The 25869-nt window shown below is 49.9% G+C and overlaps 1 protein-coding gene across 1 annotated transcript in view; it reads left to right on the forward strand.

Moving 5' to 3' along the window:
* Positions 1–265: 265 nt before the first annotated feature.
* VWA5B1 (von Willebrand factor A domain containing 5B1) overlaps positions 266–25869 on the forward strand; it is a 66061-nt gene continuing 40457 nt past the window's right edge. Inside the window, exons 1-3 of the mRNA XM_056122928.1 lie at positions 266–405; positions 754–827; positions 22999–23163. Of these exons, the coding sequence (XP_055978903.1) occupies positions 23025–23163 (139 nt within the window). The 5' untranslated portion in view covers positions 266–405; positions 754–827; positions 22999–23024. The remainder of the gene's footprint in view (positions 406–753; positions 828–22998; positions 23164–25869) is intronic.

A 25869-nucleotide genomic window follows, 5' to 3' on the forward strand; every position in this document is an offset into this window, starting at 1 on the left:
TCTCTCCTCTTTCTCCTCTCTCTCCTCTTTCCTCTCCCTCTCCATTCTCTCTCTGCCTCTCCTCTCTCTCTCTTCTCTCTCTCTCTCTCTCTCTCTCTCTCTCTCTCTCTCTCTCTCTCTCTCTCTCTCTCTCTCTCTCTCTCTCTCTCCTCTGTCCCTGCCTCCTCCCTCTCTCAAGCTCCCCCCTCCATCCCTGACACCTGTTCCTTCCACCTCTTGGGGGCCCCCCAGCACCTCTTGTCAGTCCTCCAGCAACCCTGGTGGCCAAGAGCTCTGCAGGCTGTCCAGCCTCTGTTGCTGGGCTCGTGACTGCTGCCCGCCTGGAGCCTGGAGCGTTACTGTCCCCAAAGCCTCTGGCGGCCGGAGCCTGTGTTCTCAAAACCCAAGTCCCTCTGCTCCGGCCAGGTAAGCAGGAGCAGCTGCTCCGCTGGGCTCGGCAGAGGAGGGATCAGCAGGGCGGGCGGGAGGGCGGGGCGGGGGACTTGACTGGCGAGTGCAGCAGCGGTGTCTGCTGACAAGACAAGCCCCCCACTGGAAGTCCCGTCATAACATCAGGAGCCCCGGTGATGATGCCACAGTACCTTCCATCCTCCCCGTGCCCCTACAGTAGAGGGAGGGAGAATTGCTGGGGGTTCCAAGCTCTCCCCCACCTCCTTCCTTCCTAAGAGCAACAGGCTCTTCCGCCTCCCTCCCCCACCCTTTCTCTCTGGAAGAGTAAAACAGAGGCAGTTGCTCTTCCCCTCTTGGTCCCAGGAGCCTGCTCCCCCAGTGTTCCTGTCTGAACCCAGCCAATTGATGGGACTGAGCGGAGGCCCTCCAGGCACGAGGTGAGCCCCAGTCCTCCTGTCCTGGGGCGCAGGGCAGAGGGTACAGGCTGTGTTGGATGTTGGGTTGGGGGCATGACTGAATGCACGTGTGTAGTATCTGGGTGTGAGTGCAGGGATGGGGAAGGGGTTCCGGTGTGTCTATGAGTGGCTTACCTCATGAAGCAGTGTGGGGGATCCCTTGCATGTGTTGATGTATACAGGGATGTAAGAATGAAGTGCATGCCTGTGTATATGCACACACACACACATGCATGAACCCGATTGTAGATTGAATTTGCACCAGAACTTGCACCCCAAGGCCTAGGGTGGTAGCTGCCTGCAGGGTCCTCAGTCTTGCTCTGCATCTCTCCTGGGGGTTGTGTGTGGGGGGGAGACTTTTCTATCTGGTTCCTCCTGGATGATGATCCATGTCCTGTACCCCGATGGGCAAATAACAGAACCCTGGGTCCCTATCAGGTCAAAAGCCTATCAGTCTACTATTCTGATATGAGACAGGCCAAGGCTCCTGGCTTGGGGTGACTCCAGCTGTAAATATTCTCTGAGACCTGGGTGACCAGCCCCACATTGGTAGCGGGGAAGCAGCCTGAAGGGGCACCCTGGGCAGCCTTTTCCCCTGTCTCTCACTGACCATGCCCCTGAGCAGGTGCCATAGGGCTGGCCTCACCTACCAGACAGTGGTACAGGTAAGGCCCACCCCGTAAGGCAGAAGGGAAAACTGGATGGCAAGGACAGTGGGAGCAGCACCCAGGTCAGCTCACTGTGACCTCCTGCTACAGTTCCATCTGTCTTGTCTGCCGCTGTAGCCCAGCTCTTCCTGTCAATTTTCTCTAATGCATTCCAGCTCCATGACTCAGGGGCCAAGTTGTGCTAACTCAGGTTTATCACTGTCTCAGGAGCGTCCCCAGGCCAGTCACCCAAGAAAGAGAACTTGGGAAATGTCATGCAGAGAGTCACCATCAATAAGTCAACAGAATTTCCTAGACCCATTGGGACCAGTTCAGGGATAAGTGGGCACAGCAAGGCTTCAGGTCGCCTAATCCTGTTTCCCATTAGTCTTCTTTAAGGACAGAGTATTCTGGATATTCTTTTAGGATAGCCCTGCACTTTAGAAGGGCTCTCTCCCTTCTAAGAGAGGAAGCCCTCAAAGAGAAGAGGCTGAGACCAGGGGTGTGCAGTGTGGGACTTAGAAGACTTCCTGGAGGTGGTAATGTTAGAGGAAAGACTTGGAAGACAGACCATGAGGAGCAGGATTGGTTTCATAAGTGGCTGAGAAGCCGGCGTCACATGCTGGGGGAAAAGGCAGCTCAGATAGAGAAGGGAATACCAAGTAAAGGATGTTTGGAGGATTTGCTCAGGATGCGAGATGCATGCTGAAAGTAGACTATAGACCGAACATGATGCCCACTCAATACCTCTATTGCAAACCACAACACCCTAAAGGAGAGAGCAAAAGGGAATGCCTGCCACAAAGGCAAGGTGGGGGGATGGGAGGGCTACTGGGATCATTGGTGGTAGAGAATGGGCACTGGTGGAGGGATGGGTACTCGATCATTGTATAACTGAAACCCAAGCATGAAAGTTTGTAAGTCTACAACTGTGCCTCATGGTGTTTCACTAATAAGAAAAGAAAAGAAAAAAAAAGAAAAGAAAAAGTGACTGGAGGTATGAGCACAAGCAGGGTTGGAAGGGACAGAAAGTCTTGATGGACAGGTATCAAGTCAGATGATCACTGTCACTGTCCTCCCATTGTTCATCGATTCGCTGGAGTGGGCCCAGTAACATCTCCATTTTGAGATTTGTTGTTACTGTGTTTGGCATATTGAGTACGTCACAGGTAGCTTGCCAGGCTTTGCCGTGCAGGCAAGATACTCTTGGTAGCTTGCCCGGCTCTCCAAGAGGGGCGGAAGAATAGAACCTGGCTCGGCCCGGCTGGCTGCGCGCAAGGCAAATGCCCTACCGCTGTGCTATCGTTCCAACCCCAAGCCAGGGTGGGGGGATGGGAGGGCTACTGGGATCATTGTTGGTGGAGAATGGGCACTGGTGGAGGGATGGGTACTCGATCATTGTATAACTGAAACCCAAGCATGAAAGTTTGTAAGTCTACAACTGTACCTCATGGTGTTTCACTAATAAGAAAAGAAATGAGCAAACAAGTTAGAAGAATGGAAATAGCTTGGTCACTGGGTGTCCACTTAGGCTGATGTCTGTGTTTGGGGTCTCTTTCTCAGGAAGAGTGCTGCCTCTAACGGAGAGACCACCAAGAATCAGCTGTCCAAGACCAGGTCAATGACACCCAGGCCTTAACTATAGGATTCTAACTCTAGGACCTCGTCCTGAGGCGAAACTCAAAAGGATGAATGTGGGCTAGGGCATAGGGATGGGACAGGCTGCAGAGAGGAAGAGTCTTTTTTAAAATTTTTTTTCATTTTTATTTTTTTAAATGAATCACCATGGGGTACAGTTACAAACTTACAAACTTCCATGCTTACTTTTCAGTCGTACAATGATCGAGTACCCATCCCTTCACCAGTACCCATTCTCTACCACCAATGATCCCTGTATCCCTTCCACCCCCCCTACCCCATCCTCCTCACCCCACCCTGCCTCTGTAGCAGGGCATTCCCTTTTGGAGAGGCAGAGTCTCATGTGCAAGAAAGCAGCAGGAGAGCAGAGTGTGGGGCAGACGGCCTGAGACTGCATCCTGAGGAATTTTTGCCTCTAATGATGGGCCAGTCACTTGCCTCACTGTAGTCTTGACCCTACAGAGTGATGCTACAAAAGAGATAGGGTTGCAGGCAGGAAATTCGTACCTGGTATCTTCCTTATTCATGTCTAACCCTTGCCAGTGCCTTACCCATGAGATATTGTCTAATCCCTATTTGACAGTCTAGGAAACTGAAACTTGGTGTGCTCAGAGAGCCTTATATTTAAGGTCACATAACGTATGTGGAGCCGTATCTCCAGAAACACAGTGAAGGAGGTAAGCGTATCCAGGGCACATTCTATATATGAAGGATCCATAGGAGAAAAGTGAGATGAGAAGGATCTTTGAGCCACCCTCTAGAGGAGGATAAGGAGCACACCATGGAAGAAGCTGATTACAGCAGGACACAGCTAAGAGAGGCTGTTGCAGTGGCTCAGAGGAGACAGGGTTTGAAAGGGTCTGGGAGGGTGAGTAGCCTTAGAAACAAATAGATTGAGTGGAAGAAAAAGAATTCGACAAGGGCCTCTCAGGGGTCTTGGAAAAAACAAACCTCCTAACTTGTCAGGAAAGTAGAGGGAGAGTTGGAGCCATATGAGAGCAGATCTCTGGGGCAGATGTTGGCTGAGTGGCAGGAGACTGACTTTGACATGCTGGAGTCTGGGTATTGATGTTCCTGAAACAGGGAACAGTAGAATCAGACCAGAACCTCAAGAAGACTGACCTATCCAAGGATTGCCTCTTTTTTCTTTTTATGTAGGAGTACTGCTATTTATTCAGCCACTGATTAGCTGATTGAATTGGGCATGAACTCCACCTTACATTTTTTTTCCATTTTTTTTATAAGTAAAAGTAAAGTAAAGTAAAGGCCCTCCCATTGATCATCGATTTGCTCGAGTGGGCCCAGTAACGTCTCCATTGGAGACTTTGTTGTTACTGTGTTTGGCATATCGAATACGTCACGGGGAGCTTGCCAGGCTCTGCCGTGCGGGTGATATACTCTCGGTAGCTTGCTGGGCTCTCCGAGAGGGGCAGAGGAATCAAACTCGGGTCGGCCATGTTGGCTGCATGCAAGGGGCAGAGGAATCGAACTCGGGTCGGCCATGTTGGCTGCATGCAAGGCAAACACCCTACCACTGTGCTATCACTCCATTTTCTTTTATAAAAGGTAAAGGTAAAGGTAAAGGCCCTCCCATTGTTCATCGATTTGCTCGAGCAGGCCCAGTAACGTCTCCATTGGAGACTTTGTTGTTACTGTGTTTGGCATATCGAATACGTCACGGGGAGCTTGCCAGGCTCTGCCGTGCGGGCGATATACTCTCGGTAGCTTGCTGGGCTCTCCGAGAGGGGCAGAGGAATCGAACTCGGGTCGGCCATGTTGGCTGAGTGCAAGGCAAATGCCCTACCGCTGTGCTATCGCTCCATTTTTTTATAATTTTATTTATTGGATCACCATGATAGCAGTTACAAAGCTTTAGGGTTTAAGTCTCAGTCATACAATGAAACACCCGTACCTTCACCATTCTCCACCCCCAAAACCCCAGTATAACCCCATCCCACACCCTCCCCCTACCTGTGGAGCAGATGATTTCCACATTATTCTCTCTCTACTTTGATCACATTCAATTTTTTGACACCAGGCCCACCATTATTATTTGGGATTTACCCCAACACTCAGATCTGCTGAAAAGGCAACAGTAGACAATTTGTTTTTTATTGGTGGTTATGAATAACATATGATGTCGCATGGCTGCAGTAGTGAAATTCCGAAATTTTAACAATTAAATCTGGAGGGATTTCTACCATAACCTGCTGGGTTTCTAGATTTGTTCCTGAGTCTCTTGGATCATGGCCGTTAAGCAGCTTGGTCAGGAGTCAGAAAGGCTGTTAGTGGGTGGCGACTCGAAGTCTTGTTGGGACAGAGAGGAAAGGGCCGGCTCCACCCCAATCCCATGAGGCCCCACGTGTCTCATCACTGAGGGCCAAAACCTGACTGTCCAGTGGCCTCTGGAGGATGGCGACCACCAAGCCGCCTAAGGGGTGCAGTCAGAGGAACAGCACCCATTCCCCCCTGGAATGGCCCAGCGACAGTAACCTACTGCGGGGTCCAAATGCATCTCTGCCAAAAGCCACTGGGTTCCGAGATTTGTTTCTGAGTGTCTGGGATCATGGCCATTAAGCAGCTTGATTATAAGTCAGAGAGGCAGTTAGTGGATGTTGACATGAGGTCTTGTTGGGATGGGGAGGAAAGGGCCGGCTCCACCCCCATCCTGTGAGGCCCCACGTGTTTCATCACTGTGGGTCCAAACCTGACTGTCCAATGGCCCCCGGCGGATGGCAGCCACCGAGCCGCCAAGGGGGAAGCAGGTTGAGGGACAGCACCTTCCCCCCCTGGAGTGGCCCAGCAACCTACTATGGGGTCCGGACACATTTCTGCTAAAAGCTGCTGGGTTTCAAGATTTGTTTCTGTGTCTCTGGAATCATGGCCGTTAAGCAGCTTGATCAGGGGCCAGAGAGACCGATCGTGGATGGCGACCCAGGGTCTCATTGGGATGGAGAGGAAAGGGCCAGCTCTACCCCCATCCCGTGAGGCCCCACATGTCTCATCACTGTTGGCCCAAACCTGACTGTGCAATGGCCTCTGGCAGGTGGCAGCCACCGAGCCACCAAGGGAGAGCAGGTGGAGGGACAGCACCTTTTCCTCCCTGGGGTGGCCCGGCAACAGTAACCTATTGCAGGTTCCGGATGCATTTCTGCCAAAAGCCGCTGGATTTCAAGGTTTGTTTCTGAGTCTCTGGGATCATGGCCGTTAAGCAGCTTGATCAGGGGCCAGAGAGGCCGTTAGTGGGCAACGACTCGGGGTCTTGTTGGACGGGGAGGAAAGGGCCGACTCCACCCCCATCTCATAAAGCCCTGCGTGTCTCGTCACTGTGGGCCCAAACCTGACTGTCCAGTGGCCTCTGGAGGATGGTGGCCACCGGGCTGCCAGGGGGAACAGGCCAAGGCATGAAAACTTTTTCCACCTGGGGTGACCCAGCACCGGTAACCTACTGCAGGGTCTGGACACATTTCTGTCAAAAGCCGCTGGGTTTCAAGATTTGTTTCTGAGTCTCTGAGATCATGGCCATTAAACGGCTTGATCAGGAGCCAGAGAGGCCGTTCATTGGCAGCGACTCAGGGTCTTGTTGGGGTGGGAGGGAAAGGGCCAGCTCCACACCCATCCCATGATGCCCCGCGTGTCTCATCACTGTGGGCCCAAACCTGACTGTCCAATGGCCTCTGGTGGATGGCGGCCACTGAGCTGCCAAGGGGGAGCAGGCGGAGGGACAGCACCCTTTCCCCCCCTGGGGTGGCCCGGCAACAGTAACCTACTCTGGGGTCCTGATGCATTTCTGCCAAAAGCTGTTGCATTTAAAGATTTGTTTCTGAGTCTCTCTCTGGGATCATGGCCATTAAGCAGCTTGATCAGGAGCCAGTGAGGCCGTTCATGGGCGGCGACTCAGGGTCTCATTAGGATGGAGAGGAAAGGATTGGCTCCACACCCATCCCGTGAGGCCCCGCATGTCTCGTCACTCTGGGCCCAAACCTGACTGTCCAGTGGCCTCTGGAGAATGGCGGCCACCGGGCCACCAGAGGGAACAGGCCAAGGCATGAAACCTATTCCCACCTGGGGTGGCCCAGCGCCTGCAACCCACTGCAGGGACTGGACACATTTCTGCCAAAAGCCGTTGGGTTTCAAGATTTGTTTCTGAGTCTCTGGGATCATGGCCATTAAGCAGTTCGATCAGGAACCAGAGATGACATGCCTCCAATTATATAGCTGAGCTGGAGTTGGTTTGTGGGTGTGTTTCCCACATACCTAACTTTTGGCCATTTACTTTCTTGGTAAACTTTGCCCCAAGTTTTGGGGTCTGGCCAAGGCGCAGCAGCAATTTTGGAGTATCTGGAAGTCTGAAGGCGCCATCACCTCACAGGTACAGAGTGACCTGCTGGCAGCACCATACCCCCAAGGATTGCCTCTTAATCCTCTCTAGGATCTGGAGAGATCCCATGGCCCTGTTTGACAACACTTTGCCACAGGATGTGCTGCAAAGGTTCCCAAGACAAGGGTGGCAGGTGGCCTGATACAAAACTCTTTTCCTTCTTAACCACACTAAGGATCAAGTCTCAGGGCCCAGGACACTGCTAAGAAGTTTTCCCATGAATTTTCCTCTGGAGACTATGAAGTGATGCTCCAGGCTCTTAGATTAGGCCCATGGATAAGAGCAATCGGAATATAGCAGATGTGTCTCTCTGGTTTACCATGCGTCCCTGCCATGCTCATTTAAACCATGTGCAAGGGGTTGTATAACCATCATTATCTGAGGCCCCATAGATGTGAGGTTTTGTGTAAGTAGAGTCAATAAAACAGAAAACACCAATGAGCTGACTTCTTAAAGAATGTTCCTGCATGGACATCTGTTCTTGCTCGGTGCCAACATTGATCACTGACCATCACTTCACGTCTTGTGTCCATGAACTTCCCTTGATTACTGGGTAGAGGTCAGCAGCTGACCATTTAATGCCATGTAATGCCAGAAGATTACATGGGAAAACCACAGTGCTGTGAAAGTTGTGGAATTTTATAACACCAACCAAAATTTATGTTGGATGACTCTAGTAATTCTATACCATCATTGAAAAATGAGAACCCGGTAGAGTTAGACCAGTGGGCCACAAAAGAAATTAATAACTACGAGCTTATGAGGGGAGGGCTGGAGAGATAATACAGGAGTCAAGCACTTGCCTTCCATGTAGCCGACCCAGGTTCAATTCCCAGAACATGTATCGTTCCCTGAGCACTGCCAGCATGACCTTTGAGTACAGAACCAGAACTATCCCCTGATCACCATCAACTGTGGTCCCCATATCCCCTCAACAAGAGAAGTTCAGTATGATGCTACAACAGTGAAATATGAAATAAAAAAAAGGTCACATCATGCTACATACAATTTGTTCAGAAAATAATGCCCCTCTCCACAAACCAGCCAGTAGAGGGTTTGTTCTTTGTTCATTGAAAGTTTTAGCATATTTGTAATGGTAATTATTACTTTCCTCTGATATTTTTAGTTTCACTTTCAAAATAAAATCCCACTTGAAATCATTTTTATTTATTACTTCCGTGAAAATTTGGTCCCTGTTTTTAGTGAATTTAGTTGGCGTGAACTTATCCTGGTCCAATTATTGGAGGATATGAAAACTCCCTTAAGGAGCATTCAACATCTATAGAGTTGGATGGATGTAAGGAAGGAGGGTGGGTGGATGGTGGGTGGATGAGTAAACAATTAGGAGACCAAATCTGAAGCCACACTGTTTCATTTTTCAAGTCTCTTGCTTCTGCATTGCTAGCCATCATTCATTCCTTACATCTCTCATTCCTGTACCTTAATTTCAATAAGTAGATAATTGCCATGTGTACTTCTTGGATCCAAGCTTGACCAAGCATATCCAAACTCTGCCTTTGTGGAACTTCTATTCTAATGGACCCACTGTCCATCTCCCCTTACCCCTATTCTTCTTCCCTTCCCAATTGTGTGATTTCTGTCCCATATTCCATCATTTTTGCTCAAACTCTCAGGGTGAGATTAGGATCACACTGCAGTCAAAAGCATCATTTAATTCTTGCTCATCTTGCATGTCTGAAGTGGCTCACACTTCATAGATGCAACCACATCTAGGCCCAGATTAACAGAGGCTCCGTATGGACAGACACCACACCAATGATTGTCATGGGAGGAAAAGGCATCCCCAATTATATAGTAGCTTGAAGAACTTCCACCTGGGTGTAACATATTTCACTTAGGCAAGTCTTTGACTGGAGCAAAACTGGATAACACACAGCCAGTCTTCCAGGGCCAGGGAAGAGCAGACTTTACAGAGAAGGAAAACCAAAAAGATTTGGCCAACAGCATGAAGACCACATGCATAATTCTTCCAGAGAGCTGGTCAATAGTCTTGATCAGAAGTCTAACAGATGGTGGTGGAGGCGGGAGGAAAGGCTCTCTAGGGTGGGATCATTCTGACATCACCCTCCTAACACGGACCAGTAGTACTTTGTCTGCAGATATTTAAACCTTGTGATCAGTGGAATCTACTTCTTGCTAACCACATCACTTCTTGCTATCAAGCCTCACCTAGCAAACCTGTAGTTTTCATTAATCACATCTTACTCTGGGCTGCCAGACCAAAAATAATACCATAGACTAGGTAGCTGACTTTTCTTTTCTCTTCTTCTCTTCTCTTCTCTTCTCTTCTCTTCTCTTCTCTTCTCTTCTCTTCTCTTCTCTTCTCTTCTCTTCTCTTCTCTTCTCTTCTCTCCTCTCCTCTCCTCTCCTCCCCTCCCCTCCCCTCCCCTCCCCTCCCCTCCCCTCCCCTCCTCTCCTCTCCTCTCCTCTCCTCTCCTCTCCTCTCCTCTCCTCTCCTCTCCTCTCCTCTCCTCTCCTCTCCTCTCCTCTCCTCTCCTCTCCTCTCCTCTCCTCTTCTCTTCCTTCCTTCCTTCCTTCCTTCCTTCCTTTCCTCTCTCTCACTTTCTTTCTTTCTTTCTTCCTTCCTTCCTTGCTTCCCTCTTTCCTTCTTTCCTTCAGATCACAGCCAGTGGCTACCCTCCTGCTGTATTTTCACTGCTCTGGGCAGTGGAGAGAGAAATGGGTGAGTGTGCTCCAGGATCTTTCTCTTCTTGGAAGGGGTCATCCTTTCCCGGAAGGAAAGTGCCACCACTTTCAGCACCTCATCTAAATTGAATTTCCTCCCAAAGTCCTCTACTTCCAAAGATCATGACTTCCTCAAAAATAGAAATTTAGGGGGGATACACATTCAGTCCATCTCATAGGAAAAATGGACCCAACAAGCTCCAATTTCCTCAGGATTCTTCTCTTCGGAGCTTCAGTCCCCTGGTCTTGAGAATGCGGACAATAAGCTTTATTTGGTTCCTTTCACAGAGCACCGTTATTTCAGGGAGGAGAACGTGATTTTATCGCCAATCACTTCTTAAGAGGCATGGGTGCTTGCTGCTCTTTGTATGACTCAAGGCAGATTTGAGAGTCGGGGACCATGTCCTCCCCAATTCTTATTAATTCTATCCTTCCCTATTCTTGGAATTTTTAAACCTTTTCTAAGATGTCCCATCTCTCCAAGATTCTTCAAAAGCCTGAACTGGTTTTGCTTTTCCCCTTTCTTCCCTCCCTGCCCCCCTCCCCACCCATAGACCAAAGCTGCCCACTGACTTTTATCTTTCTTTATGTGTTTGTTGCGGGAGGTGGGTGGGGAGGAGAAGATCCTCCTGGGCAATGCTCAGGAGGCCAGGGGACCAGCCCTGCTGATAATTGGCTAACTTGGTCTCTGGTTCAGTGCTAGGGCTTGAGAATGAAGTGTTGCTTGGGCCCTGTGGTACCAGAAGCCACCATGGTCATCTCAGCAGTGCTCACAAGCATGCAAGGTGATATCTTGAGCTTTGCACAAGAGGGTCACTTGATGCTAGAGTTTGAATTTGGGTCTGACCACTGAATCCCATCCCTTGCCCCTTCCCCTTTAAATGAGTCCTGTTCTGTCCTCACAGCTTTAGCCTCGCCCTTGGTTAGGGGCTCTGACCTTTCACCTCTACTGAGTCCCACCTATCTGCGCAGATGTGAGGCCTGCTCAGTTGACATCCCCCTTCACATTGCTTCATTTCATCCAAATGGCGCCAGGAGGGAAGCTGGCTGCTGCGCCCATTGTTCACATCAGAAAGCTGAGACTCAGAGAAATGAAATCACCAGCCCCTATCACCCTGCAGAGCGAGATCTGGGCTTCAAAGCTGGCTGTCAGGGCTGAGGATTTAATCTGTGGGACACTATTTGTGTTACATGTGTAAAGCCCTGGCATTGATCCCCAGTATTGAAACAAACAAAATAAAACAAAAAATGAAGACTCTGTGGAAGCTGAGCCCTTGACCCGCACCCTGGCTGACAGGACCCTGCCACCATCTCCTTTCTCTCTGCTTAGGGATCTCGCTTGGTCTAGTCTCCATTGTGACAACCCCTCTTTGTTCCTGGGATTTGTAGGTGGGGGAAGGGGAGAGAGAATTTCTCTTACCTCTGTGGACATTGTGGGGATAAAATAATGGCTGCATAGACCCCAGAATGAGGGAGCCAGAGAATGTCTCTCCACCTAGCCTTTAGACATAGGGGTTAGGGCAAAGCTCTTAACATTTCCTCAGTTCACCTAGATAATTGTAGCACTGTCCTCCGGTTGTTCATCAATTTGCTCGAGCAGGCCCAGTAGCATCTTCATTGTGAGACTTGTTGTTACTGTGTTTGGCATATCAAATACTTTATGGGTAGCTTGCCAGGCTTTGCCGTACGGGCGAGATACTCTCAGTAGCTTGCCGGGCTCTCTGAGAGGGGCAGAGGAATCGAACCTGGCTCGGCCGGGCCGGACACGCGCAAGGCAAATCCCTACCACTGTGCTATCACTCCAGCCTAGATAACATGTAAAACAAATACAAGCCATGAGGACTCCAGAGTGCCAATCCCATCCATATCTGTGCCCCAAGCCCAGCTTCTTCCACTGTTCCCCCATTCCCTGCTCATCTAACACCAGCCCCGCACCAATTGCAGCCCCCACCAGGAGACAAACACTGAAACCTCTTATGCAGGAAGTTGCCCCACCCCAGATCCACTGGGAGCCCTTTGGCTGTGTGCATCCACTGTGCCCCATTTGCCTCCTAATCCAGAGCCTTTCCCAGTGGAGCTGCCTGGACGGATTGACTGCAGAGAAAGGTGAGGGGGCAGAGTGGTCCTCTCTGCCCAAAGCCTGGGAGACCTCTCAGACTTCCCCCACTCCAGGAAGGAATATCAGAAAAGCAGTGGTCGATGGGCCTGTGCAGAACTGTTGGGGAGGAGAGGATTTTCTAGTCCATAGTGAGGATGAGGACCCCTGGGTAAGAACCAGCAGGGGCCCCCAGACTGACCTGTACCTTGCTGCAAAACAGCCCCCTGCCTCTGGACCCTGACTCCCTATGGACTCACTGTGAGACAGTAACACAGTAACACCCTAGTGGGCCTGGGTTTTCTCCTCTGGAATAAGAGATGCTCTTCCTCCTGGGGAGGACACAAGATAAGTCCCCCACCCCGAGACCCTGAGCACCACCTCTAAGACTGGGAGCTTCATGAGGGAGGGGGCCCATCTCCCACTCCCCTGGAGCCAAGGTCTTGGTGTGGGCTGGATCCAGCATCCGTTCTCCAGGCCACACATTCATGGTGTTAGAGGTGGTGCCCAGAGCCTATGCCTGTCCATAGTGTTGTCCTGAGGGTTTGGCCTGAGCAAAGGCACCCGAAGTTACTCACTTAGAATCATACCTGGGAAGCATCACATTTTTCAGATGCATTAGCTGTTTCTATTCTAAAGCAACTTCCCAAGTGATCCTCAGGAGACCTGGGGATCTCTCCCCACAATACTCAGCCAACAGAGCCAGTGGTTCAGTGCTGAGGGATGTGATGCTTTCCAGAGTCAGGGATGCAGTGCTGGAGATTACATGGAACCCTCCAGTAGTGCTTAGGGGACCAAGCAGTGCCAGTGACCAAACAGGAATTGGTTGCTTGCACCTTCACCCCTAGGCTATCTCTCTTGTCCCTGTTACTATTGTTTAAGAACTGCTTCAGTCACTGTTCTTTGTGCTGGGTAATATATGAGGAACAAGACAGATTCTGGCTAGACCAGATTTGAGCCTCTTCATACTGGTTTCAATTATCACTATTCTGTTTTAGTCATCAAGGCACGCTAGCTGTCTCCCTGTGGTGGGTGTGACATCAGGGTCACTATGACGGGCCTACAAACACTGGTGATTGTGCTGGCACTCAGTCCTAGGGATTGGACTCCTTGTCCAGTGCCCTCCGCCCACTCGGTCTTCCTGTTCCCCTGACGGGAGAGTACATGCAGGGAAGCAATCTGCAACTTGGCATACACGCACAGGAAGTGAACTTAATAATATAGTCCATAGCCACCATCTAGACCAGTGCCCTGGGAGAAGGGTCCCCTGGGGTGACTGGATATCACATCTAGTCATGGCTGGCATGGAAAAATGTTATAAACACAGGAGCCCGGATACAGTCTAAGTTGATAGAGACAGATAAGGAGGAAATCTACTCGAGAGGAGAGGAGAGGAGAGGAGAGGAGAGGAGAGGAGAGGAGAGGAGAGGAGAGGAGAGGAGAGGGGAGGGGAGGGGAGGGGAGGGGAGGGGAGGGGAGGGAAGGGGAGGGGAGGGGAGAGGGGAGGGGAGGGCAGGGGAGGGGGACGGGAGGGGGACGGGAGGGAAGTGAAGGGGAGGGAAGGGAAGGGGAGGGAAGGGAAGGGAAGGGAAGGGAAGGGAAGGGAAGGGAAGGGAAGGGAAGGGAAGGGAAGGGAAGGGAAGGGAAGGGAAGGGAAGGGAAGGGAAGGGAAGGGAAGGGAAGGGAAGGGAAGGAAAAAGGACTCGCCAACATTTACTAGGGGTGAAACAACTCTGGAGTAAGACTGTAGAGGGATGGTCTTGCTTAAAATCCTCACAATAATCCTGGGAAATGAAGGACCCTGCTATTCACCCATTATGCAGGAGATGAAACAGAGTTGCCAAGAAAATGAGAAGTGTTGATGCAGGGGAGGAAAGGCAGGTTCCAGGGGCAGCAGTGGGTCTCTCATTGGTCATTTGTCATGAAGAGGTATTTCGGGAGGGTCTGGGACAGGGCTTTTGTTTGGGTTTCCTGAAAGAGCCAGAGAGCAAGAGGACTCTTCGACAGGCTTCAATCCCCTCCCTCACCCCTACTCTGCAATCTGCTGTGACCCCGCACATTTTAAATGACATGTGTCACTTGGGCAATGGAGAGACTGTGCTGGAAGGAGCAAGAATATCTAGTCCAGGACCTTCCGAAAGGCCTGGTGGAGACGGCAGCCAGGAAGTAAACAAAAACAGAATGTTAGGACAGCAGAATTCTAGAAGCTTCAAGCCATCACCCTGAGCCAGAAAACCTAACAACCTTGCCCACCTTTTCCAGGATTGCTGGTGTTGGTCCAGGGTGTGGTGGGGTTGTGGAGGTAGGCTCCCAGTGGGGAATGAAGGCATGCTTTTACCTAGAAGGGCAGATGGGGACAGGGACTAAGACCACCTGCCCAAGGTAAGTGGACCCAAGAGTACCAAACTGGGAGGTGTGAAGGGGTTAATGGCAGCTCACATTGTGTGTGGCAACTTGTCAGGATCCCCCACTACAGGCGGGCGGTATGCGTAAGGATGGGGCAGCCCCTGAATAGCCTTCCAGGAGCCTGTTGTGCTATCTCTGGGACAGGGAGATATTGAGAGTGAAACAGAAGAAACTATCCTGATGAGTCAGGTATGGACCCCCAGGACCTGCCTAGCTCTTGACATCCTGCGCTGGGGCCAGGAGGGGATGAGCCCTCTGCAGAGAGGATCACGGAAGAGGCAGGGAGGGTCTGCTCCTATTTCCACACACTGGCTCCCAGGCAGCCCTTGCCAGCCTCCTCCCAGACACCTAGGAAGCAGCACTGCCTGGTTGTGACCCTTTAGATGCCGAGACACAGGAGGTCCCAATAGGAACATGTGGGGCTGTGCCGTGTGCAAGTGGCAGAACCAGGCGGAGATGCTGACCTGGCTCAGGCAGGTCCCACTCAGGCTGTACTCTAGATGCCCACACCAAGCCTGTTGTTCTTTCCCTCTGTCTTGTCTATATAACAAGGGGGGTAGGAGGTGCATGGAGCGGCTCTCCTTGACCCAGAGCCCCCCTGATCCTGCTGTGACGACAAGACAGGTAGGGCAGGCACTCTCCCACAGCTAAATCACCACATGCATCTGGTCTGCTGGCCCCTGTATCTCCTCAACCTGGCCAGGAACTCAGGCTACCCCAAGGGGCTATCCTAGACCAGGGGCAAGGGCAGGAGCTGTCTGAGCTCATGGTCACGGCTTGAGAGGCACTTAGAGCTAGGGGAGCCAGACTCCAGTTCACCTGTTTCTCTCCCTCCCTCATCACTTCAGCTCCAGGGATCCTGGCAGCAGCTGGTGAGGGAAGAGGACAGACTGGGGAGGTAGAGTCACTGTCCTGCTGCTTAACACTAAGTCTCAGACTTCCTCTTCCATACCTCAGATTCCCCAGTAAGGTGAGGGAAGGGAAGCAGGAGATGAATCTCCTGCTTAGCCCTAAAGAGCAAGAACCTGGAGGAAGCGCCACATAGATTCCCCCTCTGAACTGAGCCGTATGCAGGAAGCTGGGGCACAGGTGCAGGAGATGCCACTCACTGCAGGAGAAGACGTGGTAGCCTGACGTGTAAGCACATGGGCCCTGTCGTCTTTTCTTTCCTGGAATTCAGCAACATCACCTACTGGCTTCAGAAAACTCAGCCCTCTGAGCTTTGTAGTTTTCGTTTAGGCACAGAACCTCGACCTCTGAGGAGTGGGGTCAGTCGTCATATTCAATTTGTATAAGGCGCTTGATATAATGAAGTGACATTACAGCCACTTGACAGATATTTATTGAGCACCTCCTATGCCCCTGGTTTTATTCTACATCTGATGGCTAGAGCTGCAAATTCAAGTGGGGATTGCATGCCAGAGGGCTGGGAAGACACATTAAACAGAATAAATAAGCAAAAGATCTAGTTTGTCAGGTTGATGCCAAGGGGAAACCAACAAGCTAGGGACCAAGACAGATTGCAAACTTTTCCTCTGAAGTTTGGTCTCTGTGTCTGAGTTTGGAGATGAGGCAATCGTGCATGAGCTGATATAGGAGGCCCAAAGGGATGTTCCTGAGATGTGAGTGGAGCTGGGGTGGAAGGATGAGTCGGTGGATGTTACAGGACAAGGGAGTAGAGGGAGCTTGGAGCCAGGGCCACATATTTGTCAAATGGGTGGCAGAAGGTGTCATGAGGACCTCAAAAATGGCAGGCAGCAAGGGCTGAGGCTTAGGAAGAGGGTTTTATAGGTGGACAAGCCTGACGGTCTTGGAGCAGCAGCTGGAACCAAGGAGGACCCATATCCTATCTCTCAACATGGGGAGTAACAGGACTAAGAAGTATCCCCTGGAGAGGACTACAGGGGAGGCCCCAAGAGAATCTCCGGAGGAGAGGTGAGGTGTGAGGTGTGGAGGGGAATCATGAGTAAGGCCCACTCAGTGTGCAAAAAAGATAGCCCTCAGAAGCTAAAAAATTTGTGCAAAACTGGGTGAAACCGATCTGCAGTGGGGAGGGTATATTTGGGGGGCCTGGTGGAGCCACAACAGGTTAAGAACCCTGTGGTTGGAATAGCTTCAACAGCTTCCCAGAACCTCTGCCCTGAACCTGGCACCTGACGGCTGCTCTCCTGAGACTGACCCAATGGGAAACCATGAAAGGGACAGCTTGGCATTTCCCTTTCATGTCCATCCATCCATCCATCCACTCATTCAACAACTATTTCTTTACTACCCACCTGCAGGACAGGCACTGCTCAGGGCACATGGTTACATCTCTGAGGCCAACATGCATCACATCCTTGCCCTGTGGAGGGGAGGTGACAATGAACAATTCACTCCAGAAACATTTTTGTTCTAGTCTGCTAGGTGACCCATGCTGCAGAAGAGACAACCCCAGGCAGGAGGGAGGGAGGGAGCGGAAAGGTCTGGTCAATTGCAACTTGGTGTTTAGGAGAGTTCTCGAGAGCTGGTGCTAGCTGGTCCAAGAGCTGAGGGAGTGATGGGGGCTAACCCTGGGTACATATAAGGGAGAAGACTTTCTGGGAGCAGAAATATCCAGGGCAGGAGGAGGAAACAGGAAAGCAAAGGGTCCAGAATAGGAAACCATCAAGGTAGTCACATGACTGAATTATATCGTCTAAAGAGCACTGGCTGTTTCACTGGGGTTATACATAATGGGGAGAAAAGGGTGACAATAGTGAAGGTGGCAAGAAGAGGCCAGAGTTTAAATCTGTTGGACTTGTGGTTTTACTATCTGTCCCTCCCATCATTTAAATACTCGTACCTGCCACTTCCCACTGTCTGTCTAGCATCTAGGAGGTCTCAAAAGGTTGGTGCCCTTGGGAGGCTATTGACATTCATTTATTCCTTCATTCATTTCACCTCACACCTATTGAGTACCTGCTGCATGCCAGGAAAAACTGGGTGCTTTTTAAATATCACAGTTAGCCTCCATAGTGGATAACTAGATCATAGTTGGCCCCCCAGCTAACTGACCAAAAATGTGTCCTCTGTAGCTAGGCCTGCAGTGGCTGTGTCTGTGCTGAACTTGGAAACACACTTTTGTTTCTCCTCATGGTTCTCTAACCAGTGCAGCCCAGCAGCTGCTTATAGCATATTCACACTCTTTAGGTATTTAAGTCACCTAGTAGGAATTCATATATGAACAGATGACATGCAGATAATAGCACTGTAGCACTGTAACACTGTGCTCCCATTGTTCATCTATTTGCTTGAGCATATAATGCCATTTTATTTTTATATTTATTTTTATGAAAAATACCATGATTTAAAACGTTGTCCATTATACCGTTGTTTCAGGCATTTAGTGTTTCAACACCACCAGTGTAACCTTCTCTCTACCAGTGTCCCAGTTTCCTTCCCATCCCCAAAATGCCCCCTTAGACATGTAACAAATTGGCTTTATATTACTTTTTCCAACAAAACTTTAAGAAACAGCAAATACAATGATCGGAAAATAAATTAGTAAGAGCCAATTTGTGATTTCTATATTATTTTAAACTATGTGAATAAGGAAATAAAAACTCTTTAAGGAAATATAACAAGATGCTTATTCTCATTTACATAAGTAAGTTCTCAACTCTGGAATCCAAAGTATATTGCATTAAATTTTTGGATATCATCATGATAATAATTATGCCTTACCTATCATTAATAAAACTTTTAAAGAAATTGTGTACTAATATATTTTGGAATTTACATGAAATAGGTAAGGCCTACTTATGTAAATTTCTCCTCCTACACTTTATATAAACACTGTGGTTTGGAAAGTTGTTCGTGATGATTTGTTAGAGGCATTCAGTATTCCAACACCAATTCCACTACCATTATCACCTTCCCTCTACCATTGTCTCCAATTTTCTCAACTACTCCTCAAGTTTGTCCCCATAGTAGGCTCACAGTAATTTATTTTATATTGCTTATTATCAACAAATTGCTAACAGAATGATCAAAAATATTTTCTTAAAGGAAAATTAGTGTAAATCACTGTATCTCACCACAGAGACATTAAGTCCTTGTATGAGGGACTTCTGTGTTACTGTTTGGTTAGTGGGGATTGGTTGCCTTCTCAGTCTGAGTGCTTCTGCTGGGTTATCACTCTTATACCTTTTGGAGATGTCTCAAGGCCACAAGGTGGCTGCTCGCACACTCCAAAAAGTCCAGAATTTGTAACTGGGTGGTACAAGTGGAGTTAAATTTTTAACCGGACCATGGTTTTGGGGCATGGACGTGACTGCTGGATCTTCCAGAAGTAAAGAAAGGTGTGGGGAGGTAACCTATCCCGACTCCAAGAAAGCCTGGAGATTTCAGTCACAAATATAACTCTGAAAATCGGCATACCTCAATTTTCAGCTGGTTCATTTCTGGATGAGGTTTGGTCCCAACACAATAGATTCTGGCCAGGGGCATGGCAGCGATTTTGCAATGTGGAAACAAGTGGCTGTGGGGGACTCTCTTTGGACTGGCCCTGGGCTCGATGTCTGGGATGTCTCAGCCATAGTATGCCATTTTATAGAAGAGACAAGGGCCTCCCTGCATTTCAGTATCTGTTGGATGGGAACGGGGTGGGGGTAGGGAGGCAGGGTTTGAAACCAATCCCTCACGATACCCAAAGATGACTATATTCATTTTAATTGTCGAGTGCAAGTGAGCAAGGAGCCCATTGATCTCACCATTCATCCAGGTTTTTAGATGTAGGAACCAGCCTTTGAGGATGAAGTGACTCCTTTGGTGTGAGTGAGGCGTTAAGTAACTAAGATTCAAATATAGGCTTGCTTGGCCCCAAAAGGACAAAAATCACTTGAGATTTCTGAACTCTAGACCAGCAAGAAACAGTGTTGGTGTGGAATGTCCATACCAGAAGCTGCTTAGAGTCTCCTAGAGTCTATAGGAAATTCTTAGGGCTCACAATCAGCATATTTTATCCAAAGAAACAAAAGATGCTACAGGGCACCGTCTTTGAAATAATCCATTTTTCTGTTCCTCCCCAAATGTCCCTCATAGGTGTTCTAAGGTCTCTGGCCCCGGTCTCTTCTCCCAGACCCAATTTACTAATTCCTTTGCTATTTTCTCTCACCTCTCCAACCCATTTTCCTGATTCAGTATCTCAAAAGTCAAGAACCTATACGAAGACTGTGTAGTAAATCACGAAGGATATAGCAAAGGAAAAAGACTATATGCCAATACTGACGTTCTGATATCTGCTCATCCCAGATCCTTTTTAAGATCTCATCCCTGACTTTTTGTATTGCTTCTTCCTTGTCAGTCTCAGGTGCCTCCCGTGACCTAGAGCTCACTCAAGGGAGAATGGGAGTCTAAAGAGGTTGTGTAGAACTTCAGGCACTTGCTTTGCATCTGGCTGATTCAGATAGACCCCAGTACCTCATGGTCCCCTGAGCATCATCAGGTAAAGCCCTGGAGGCCCCCAAGTACCTCTGGATATGATTTGAAGGCACCTGAGCTGAGCACTGTTGGGAGGTAAAGGGGTCTTCTTCAGCACTACAGCCTTTCACCTTACAAAGACCTGCCAGTCTGGTTGATTGAGAATCATGAGGAGGGTTACCCAGGCCTTCTGAGCAACACTGGGAAAAGGGTACCCCAAAAGAAGGGCAAAGAGCATCAACTACAAATAGATTGCCCTATGCCATGCATCCTTTGAGTACCCCAGACTTGCATGTAATGTTGCCTTTTAGATTATGGACTATAGAAGGTTGCTTTGAGGGCTGAATGATATTCATATATGTGCCACCTCATTCGTTTCTGTCATATTACAGTGCTCTTCACTTGTTGGACTCCTTACTGCTAAATCTAAGTGTCTAAGGAAGGAGCTGTGTATTATCTTTGCATTCTCAGTGGCTCATTTGGGACCAGGAAAGGCAATAGGTACTGATCAATACTGGACGAATGGGTGAAAATAGGCATCCGTTAGCACTCCCCCAACCCCAGAATTTCAAGTTAACTTTTCCCTAGAGGGCTACCATTGTTGAGGATCTGTCGGGAGTCTGCTCTGTGTTAACATTATCGCCCAACCATGCCATCCTGGACTGAGCTCTGGGGGCAGTGTGGAAAGACTGGCCTTGGCAAAACTCTACCCCAACATGCACCCCATGTTTGCGTCCAATCTGGCTGCTAATTTCCAAGGCTGCCTGCCTCATTTAGCATGCAGGCCAGGGAGTGAACACGGATGTGGAGGAGTGGGGGGGGGGGGGGGGGGGGGGAGGGGTGATGGGCAGCAGCGGAGAGGAAATGGCCTCCATCCGGAAATGAATTCTGCCATCTTGTTCTGCCCCTTGGGAGCAGCCAGGCTTTGCTACAGCCACCAGCAAAGCAAACTCCCCAGAGGAAGCAACAGCCCAGCAGCTCCTTATCTGCTCCCAGCTGTCAGTCAGCCTGCTGGAGATAAGCCAGGACTGAGAGTTGTCTGGGCCAGACCCTAATTAAAAGCCACTGTTGAGTCTGGCAGAGAGAACTGAAGCACAGGAGCTGAACCGGTGGGTGATGGAGACTCTGAGGGCAAGAATTCCCGACTTTGTGAAGGGTCAGCGTTATCAGAGCTCACTGAATAGCCTAGCCAGTGAGATGGTGGATCTACCCCAGTAGGGGAGTGGGAGGGAACCTGGAAAAAAGTCTCACCTCCTATTTGCTTTGCTTGATTTGTTTTCCTTCCTCACCTCTCAAAGGCAAGCGATTATCTGGGGCTTGACAGTACTGTGAAGTCTAAGCTCCCCCACCCCCAACTCCCCAACGTGAGGCCTATCATCCATGCTTGTATTCATTTCACCAGTGCTCTGAGGAGCCAGAATATGTGCCTCAGACCTTCCAGACACAGACCAGAACAAGGCCCTCACTGAAACCAAATGTTTCCTCACACTACCATCGCCCTCCCCACCCAGCCTCCAGAAGCTTCTCTGAGAGAGAAACTTGGCTCTATGAGAGACAGGTTGCTGGGCTTAGGGGTCCAGCTTCCCTGTGGGGGACACCCTGAGTTGACACAGGAGCATACACTAAAAGCTCCCTGTATCAAAGTGGGCCTTGACAGCTGGGATAGAGAAGGGATCACTAAGTCAGTGATGGTTGGAGAGATTGCTCCAGATGGGAAATGAGTGCTGAAAGTAGATAAAGGCCCAAACATGATGGCCTCTCACTATCTATACTGCAAACCATAATGCCCATAAGTAGAGAGAGAGTAAGAGGGAAATTGACTGCCATAGAGGCAGGGAGGCAGGGGGAGGGTTGGGATGGGGGGGACGGATACTAGAGACATTGGTGGTAGAAAATGTACACTGGTGGAGAGATGGGTGTTCGATCATTGTATGACTGAAACTCAAACATGAAAGCTTTGTAACTGTATCTCACAGTGATTCAATTAAAAAAAAAAAAACAGTGGGCCTTGGGATGAGGTTTCCAGGAAACAGAGGGCAAGTACAAAGATGGAAGTGACTGGGACACATTTGAGTAACGGAATAGTAGCTGAGAATCCTCGCAAAATGTGTGTGAGGATATAGAAGCACCAGAGGCCAGAAGGACCCCCACAGGCCCCAATCTGTGAGGGTGTGTGTATGTGAGTCCATCTACCAGCAGCAGGAAACCGCTGGAAATAGAGAGATGGTGTCGTGGAGACCAGTCCAACTTGTGTATTGGAATGTTGGCTTGGGAAGGGGAGATCCGAGAGGCCAATGGGAGAGCTGCCTGTAGGCAGGAATGGCAGTGGGCTTGGAAAGGATGCTGGTGACAGAGAAAAAGGACACAGTGAAGTCCAGGATCTTCCAGAGATGAAGCAGGGACTTGGCAACAGTCTGAGTGGTGGGGGTGTGGTGGGCAGGACCAGAATTGCCTCCCAGGCTGTCAGCCTGTGCACCCAGTGAGAACTGAAACGGGCACTTGAGTCAGAGAAGGAGGGACTTGGGGAGCTATTCCCAGGCTGTCATGTCACAGGTCTCAGGATGCCATAGCTGATAGAAGCAGGTGCCCACCCGCCCTCCAGAGTGAGGACGAATCTTCTCTCTGGTCCTCCATGGGGAGTCAAGGCTAAGCTGGGGGTGAATCCCACAGCTCCTGTCCAAGTATTTCCTGGGAGTGGCAGGAAAGGGCAGGACCACTTCTCAGGGCCTGGACAGGACTGGGTTGCCTCATGGAGGCTCACCCACTGGAAGTGCGTGTGGAAACTGAAGAGGGAGAGGGGACCCCCTCCCCACTTGCTGCCCTTCTTGACTCTTGCAGGTCCTGAAAGCTGCGTAGCTGGCAGGATGCCAGGTCTGCTGAACCAGCTCACAGGGGCAACCCTGCCCCTCACCGCATCCGAAGTCACCTCCTTCGTCAGTGGTTATGCCCTGGGTCTCACCGCCTCCCTCACCTATGGCAACCTGGAGGCTCAGCCCTTCCAGGGTAAGGAGTCCCCTGGGGGCCACCCAGAACCACTTCCTTCCCCACTTTGAATGCCCACATCGACTTTTACTAGCCTGATGACCTGCAACAAGTCCCAGCTCCCTCTGTAAGAAGGGCTATAATTCCGATCCTGTGTGTCTCCAAGCTGACAGTAAATGGGTCAGAGTGGGAGCCTACCCACTTTCTCAGGGAACCTCAGGTTAGCAGAAGGGCTGAGGGGGCCAGGAACCCCCAGTCCTGCACTTTATACCTGCACAAACTTGGGGAAAGCCCTATCCCTGTAGAAAGTAGGATCTAGGTGGGCCTGGGAGTGACTAACTCTGGGCCCAGGGCTTGCAAGGAGGCTCCAGACAATTTGATCTTGATCTTACCCTGCTCACTAATACCTAAACATCACAGTGCTCGACCCAGAGTAAGCCTTCCACAAACTCTGGCCTCCGTTTCCTCATATCTGTGGGTGCCATCCTGATGGCTCCCGGGCAGAGCAAATGACCCCCACCGCTCAGTAGAAGGGAATGGAGCGAAAGCGACTCCCAGAGCACCTAGCTGGCTGGGACTCAGGAGGTTACATTACTTAATCCCTTGGGGGCAGTCTTTTGGTTTCCAAGTGAAGACAGACCAGTCTCCCCATTTTACAGATAAGGAAATGGAAGCCAGGGTTTGTGGAAGTCTTACTCTGGGCTGGAGTGATAGCACAATGGGTAGGGTGTTTGCCTTGCATGCGGCCGACCCGGGTTAGATTCCTCTGTCCCTCTTGGAGAGCCCAGCAAGCTACTGAGAGTATCCTGTCTGCCCAGCAGAGCCTGGTAAAATCCCTGTGGCGTATTCGATGTGCCAAAAACAGTAACAAGTCTCACAATGGAGACGTTATTGGTGCCTCCTCAAGCCATCGATGAACAATAGGAGGACAGTGCTCCAGTACTATTCTGGGCTGAGCACTGTGGTGTTTAGATATTAGTGAGCAGCCTCCTCACAGCCTCTGGGCCCAGAGTTACTCAGGGCCAGGAGAGAAAGGCAGTGGCAGGCCCCATCCAGAAACTCTGAATTCCAAAGAGCCTAATCACAGGGAATGCATGTGCTCGGAAAGTCAAGGAAGCATTAAGTTTATAGTTGCGGGTAGGACTGGAACATTAGAGAGTACAGCAAATAGGGCACTTATTTTGCAGGCAGCTGATCCAGGTTTGATCCCCAGCATCCAATATGGTCCCCTGAGTCCCACCAGGAGTAATCCCTGAGCGCAGGTTTGAAGTAAGGCCTGAGCACTGTCAGGTGTGACAAAAAAAAAAAAAACCTACAAAACTGAGAGCAAGCCAGGGAGAGTGCTCAACGGACTGAGCACAGGTTTTGCCTGTAGAAGGTCAGTGCTCCAAACACAGCCAGGGGTGACCCCCTACCGCACTCCAGAACTTCTAGGTGTAGCCCCTAAGCAAACCAAAAATAAGCAGACTAAGACGGCGGGCAGGTGTCTTGGGACACACAGCTTAGGGCATAGGGCTTTCTTCACATTGGCCTAGAGCCTGACTTGAGCTTTATTATTGGCACTTTGCAGGCAGAGCTACGAGACTTCGGAATACTGAGCACTTGCCCCAGGTCACAGGAGAGGAAAGGTGGGAGGGTGGGGTGAGGACCCGCGGCCACTCGCTTTAGCCCCAGTTCCTAGTGCAGGATGGGGCTAGGCGCCCTCACAGATGGGTTTTTTAGGCCCACTCCACAATTCAGATAAAAATCCCTATTTCTCACTAAAGAAAAAAACAACTCTTGTTCCAACCACATGTAATTTGGAACCCACCTTGACTTGAGAAGTACAAGCAGACCAGGAAAGCAACTAGACACAATTTTTTCTTTGTTAGGTTTTCTTTGATGTAGTCCTAGTTTTCTTTTCTTTTCTTTTCTTTTCTTTATGGGTCACACCTGGCAATGCACAGGAGTTACTCCTGGGTCATGCACTCAGCAATTACTCTTGGCGATGCTTGGGAGACCATATAGGATGCTGGAAATCAAACCTGGGTCAGCTGCAAGCAAGGCAAACGCCCCACCCACTGTGTTCACTCCAGCCCCAGCCCTTAGTTTTTTGTTTGTTTGTATTGGGCCACACTCAGTCGTGCTCAGGGCTTACTCCTGGCTCTGTGCTCAGGGATCATTCCTGACAGGGCTCAAGGGACCATATGGGGCTCTGAGGATCAAACCCAGATCAACTATGTACAAGAAAAATTCCCTATCCCCTATACTCTCTCTCTCTGGCCTCAATCCTTATCTTTAACTCTGAAAATTTTAAGTTCTCTTCTTTCCAATAATAATAATAATCACTGTCACTGTCCTCCCGTTGTTCATCGATTTGCTTGAGGGGGCCCAGTAACATTGTGAGACTTGTTAATGTGTATGGCATATCGAATACGTCACGGGGAGCTTGCCAAGCTTTGCCATGTGGGCGAGATACTCTTGGTAGCTTGCCGGGCTCTCCGAGAGGGGCAGAGGAATCGAACTCGGGTTGACCATGTTGGCTGCGTGCAAGGCAAACACCCCCCCCCTGTTGTGCTATCAATCCAGCCCAATAATAATAATGACAATAATAATAATGATAACAAAAAGAAAGGAAAAAGAGTTTCTACTCTCTCTTGTGAAAAATCACAAGTGCTAACCCCTCCGCCCTCACAGAGTAAGGGTTGGGTGGAAAAGGGGATAGCTGCCCCCTACCAAAGGTCCCCT

Source organism: Sorex fumeus, unplaced genomic scaffold, assembly GCF_029834395.1.
Source record: "Sorex fumeus unplaced genomic scaffold, SorFum_2.1 ptg000047l, whole genome shotgun sequence".
In the NCBI taxonomy this organism is placed as follows: Eukaryota; Metazoa; Chordata; class Mammalia; order Eulipotyphla; family Soricidae; genus Sorex; species Sorex fumeus.